Source organism: Otolemur garnettii, unplaced genomic scaffold, assembly GCF_000181295.1.
Source record: "Otolemur garnettii isolate 467f Iridium unplaced genomic scaffold, OtoGar3 scaffold00006, whole genome shotgun sequence".
Taxonomy (NCBI): domain Eukaryota; kingdom Metazoa; phylum Chordata; class Mammalia; order Primates; family Galagidae; genus Otolemur; species Otolemur garnettii.
The window spans coordinates 19185746-19188997 of NW_003852401.1; the positions used below are offsets into that span (position 1 = coordinate 19185746).

At 41.3% G+C, this 3252-nt stretch overlaps 1 protein-coding gene across 1 annotated transcript; it reads left to right on the forward strand.

Annotated features, from left to right (window-relative positions):
* The first annotated feature begins 812 nt into the window (after positions 1-812).
* On the forward strand, positions 813-2093 carry DMAC1 (distal membrane arm assembly complex 1). Its single transcript, XM_003783038.3, has 2 exons — positions 813-1115; positions 1906-2093. Exons 1-2 carry the CDS (start codon positions 842-844, stop codon positions 1968-1970), a joined length of 339 nt encoding a protein of 112 aa, XP_003783086.1. The 5' UTR covers positions 813-841; the 3' UTR covers positions 1971-2093.
* The last annotated feature ends 1159 nt before the right edge of the window (positions 2094-3252 follow it).

The window sequence follows — 3252 nt, forward strand, 5'->3', positions numbered from 1 at the left end:
AAGAACCTCCTGCATCAGCCTCCAGTAGCTGGGACTACAGGCTTGTACCACAAAGTTCAGCTAGTTTTTCTATTTTTAGTAGAGGCTAGGACGGCTTTTGCTAAGGCTGGTCTCCAACTCCTGTGCTCAAGGGTTCCTCTGGCATCCACCTCCCAGACTGCTAGAAGTGCCAGGATTATAGCTGTTAGCCACTGCACCCGGCCACTAGCATTTGTTTAGCAGCAAAGTATTTTTAAATTTAGATATACGCATTGTTTTTAAAGACACGATTCTATTTTACACTTAATATAGTTTAGTGTCAACGCAGTTTTGTTTGCATTAGGAAAACCACAACAAAAAATTGTTACTGTATCATAATATGCACTTTATTGTGGTGGTCTGGAACCCAATCTGCAATATCTCCAAGGTATCCCTGTATCTAGTAAATATTTAAGCACATATTAAACTTAACCCCCAATTCACATACCTAGGAAAATAGCATGCCCAAGGTCTCACAGTTTGTATTAGACAGGAAATTTAAGAATCCAGACTTCTCTAATGAGACTGAAAAGTGAAACATTTAGAGAGCTAATACATCATTCCTAAAACCATGGGGAGAGGGGACAGAGCGAAACTAGCCTCCTCCAAAGCTGTTACTGGAGAAATCCATCACAGTAGGCCAGCCTCCTTCTGGTTCTCGTCTTAAGCAGGCAGGAACTTCATTTCCCAGCGGCCCTAAGGAGCTCTGCCTTCCGGCGTTGTGCTTTCCGGCGCTGTGCTTCTTTTCGGCGCTGTGCTTTCCGGCTGTTCTTTACGTCATTTTGAACCAAAGACTTCTGAGGTTTCGGCTGGGAGTCAAAGCATGGGTTCTTCCTTGTCCCAATCTTTTGAGCCCTTCAAATTCCCTACACCTCCCGAAACCGCCTCCCTACCCAAGCCTGCCCTCCCAGCTACTCCCGGAGCGCCGACCTCTCCGGAGCAACCCCCGCTATTTAAAAACTGCTGGAGTTGTCGCGTGCTGTCTGGGCTGGGGCTGATGGGGGCGGGCGGGTACGTGTACTTGGTGGCCCGGAGGCCCATGAAGCTGGGATACCCCCCGGGTCCTGGGGCTATCACGCAGATGGTCATCGGCATCAGTGAGAGTCGGGGGTGGGGCGGGACGAGGGAAACGGGGAGCAGCCACGTGAGGGTGGGAGGTGTTGCTGGCGCTGGTCAATTGGTGGGGACCTCAAAGGGTGAGGGGAAGAGAAGTTGGAACAAAATAATAACGGTATTTCTTGAGAACTCTTACTGGGCTCTGTTTTTTAATCCTCGCAGTAGCTATTAGAGGTAGGAGTGATTATAGTGTTGCAGTTTTACTGCTGAGCAAATTGAGGCAAAAATGATGTGCTCAAAGGCAGTTAGGAAGTGACAGTAACTTGATGCCTGGTTTCTCTGGCCCAAAGCCCACACTTTTTCTCCAAGTCCTGGAGAATGCCTGGGAGAGGGGACACTTGACCTTGGTTTAAGAAATGGGACACATTTCTTGTAGATGTGGCTTAAAAGCACGTCTACTTCTTGCATCTGTGTAATGTGGCCCACAGTCCTGATCTGTAGCAATACTAAGTGATTTGTTGACATGTCTTCCAGTAAAATGTACTGAGTGATTATTTTAACTTTTCAAACCACTTTTCTGAGTAAACAGAATTTTAGGTTTCAGATTTCCTGCCTTCTTACCCAGGCTCTTTAAATCAGTTCTTACTGTTGTTCTTTTTTTCCCTCTGAACTTTGTTCCTTTTGTGAGCTTCACTTTCCTATTATAAAGATATAATGATAATATATCTGCCAGAAGTGTTGCGCATGTTAATAAGATGCCATATGTGAAACACTTGGTAAACTAAAATACATCATGTAATATGTTGCTTTTTTTTTTTTTCCCCTCTCTAGGCCTTATCTGCTGGGGTGTAGTTGTGCTGACAGATCCCAAAGGAAAGTCCTACCCAACTCCGTGAAAGAACTGCTGTGGATTTGTCTTCTCTCATCCCTGTCTCTGTGACACACAGAAGCAAGCTTGGGGTTTATGGATGTTCTGGACAGACACTTGGATATGACAGACTTCAATAGTGTGGATACTACAAGACTGAAAACACAATCACGGATTGTCATTCTTTGTGCATATTCACGGCCTACTCAGGTTTTACAAGCTCCAATAAATCCTTCAGAGAAGTAAACAGGTTTTGTGTCTTGTCTTGGGAAGGAGAGTAGAGTTCACGTTATATTTAAATACAAAGTTTAATTATTTAAACATGTATAAATAGTTACTGTATCATATTACTGCATACTTATGTTATATAAACATAACATGTTTAGTAATTATATGTCATTATTATATAATTTTTAAAAATGTTTCAATAGAGGAAATGATAAACTAATGGGAAAGTGAGTTATTTTATTTCATTATTTTAAATATTTTTTAATTCTCTCATAATTGGATCAGTGCTTATTACCAACCTAACCGTGGGTGAGCACCATCCAGTATAGAAGTACATGAAACTTGATATCTGTACAATGCTCATACTTATGTTTTTTTGTGTGCAGTTTTTGGCCAGGTTTGAACCCACCACCTCCAGTACATGGGGCCGGCGCCCTACTCTTTTGAGCTGCAGGTGCAGTCCAATGCTCATACTTTTCGAGGCAGTTTCAAGTCTATCAACTTACGAGGAGTTTACCCCTAGTCTGAGGTTCTTTCTTTGGTGGCAAACCTTAAAAAACAAAAAAGAGAGCCCAAGTGATTTTCCCAAGATCATTAAGCGTTAATTGATGAACCTAGAATTTGTACTTTTCTGTTCTTATTCTAGTCTTTAGATCCAGGATGGTTCTAAGGCAAGGGTAACCTTTATGAAACAATTAGATGATCGTAAAATTCAGCATACAATAAAAGGCTTAAATCCCAAATATTTGAGAGAAATTCAAAACCTTTAATTAAAAAAGATGGCCTTTGGGGTTTTTCCTGCACTTACCAGAAATGTTTCTGTGATGAAATGCAATGCTTTTGAGATAAAGACTCAAAATTAGATCATTTTTAAGAGAAGTATGTACTTTCTATCAGTGTTTTTCTCCCCAAATATGGCTTCTCTGTAAAGATGTATGTTGTCATTTTTTAAAGCCAAATGACCCTCTTAAATTCAGCAGCTAATCATAGTGTGAAAGTTTTGAGTGACATGTTCAAAAAGTACTACCTTTAAGATTGTTCCTTTTAATAATAGTGTGTAGAAATGCCTAAGTCAATTAAGC

Bases quoted from the DNA above. Each gene is read 5' to 3' on its own strand.
- DMAC1 (XM_003783038.3), top strand. From the start codon at position 842: ATGGGTTCTTCCTTGTCCCAATCTTTTGAGCCCTTCAAATTCCCTACA. The intron at 1,116-1,905 runs GTGAGAGTCGGG...TCCCCTCTCTAG, and splicing joins GCAGATGGTCATCGGCATCA to GCCTTATCTGCTGGGGTGTA.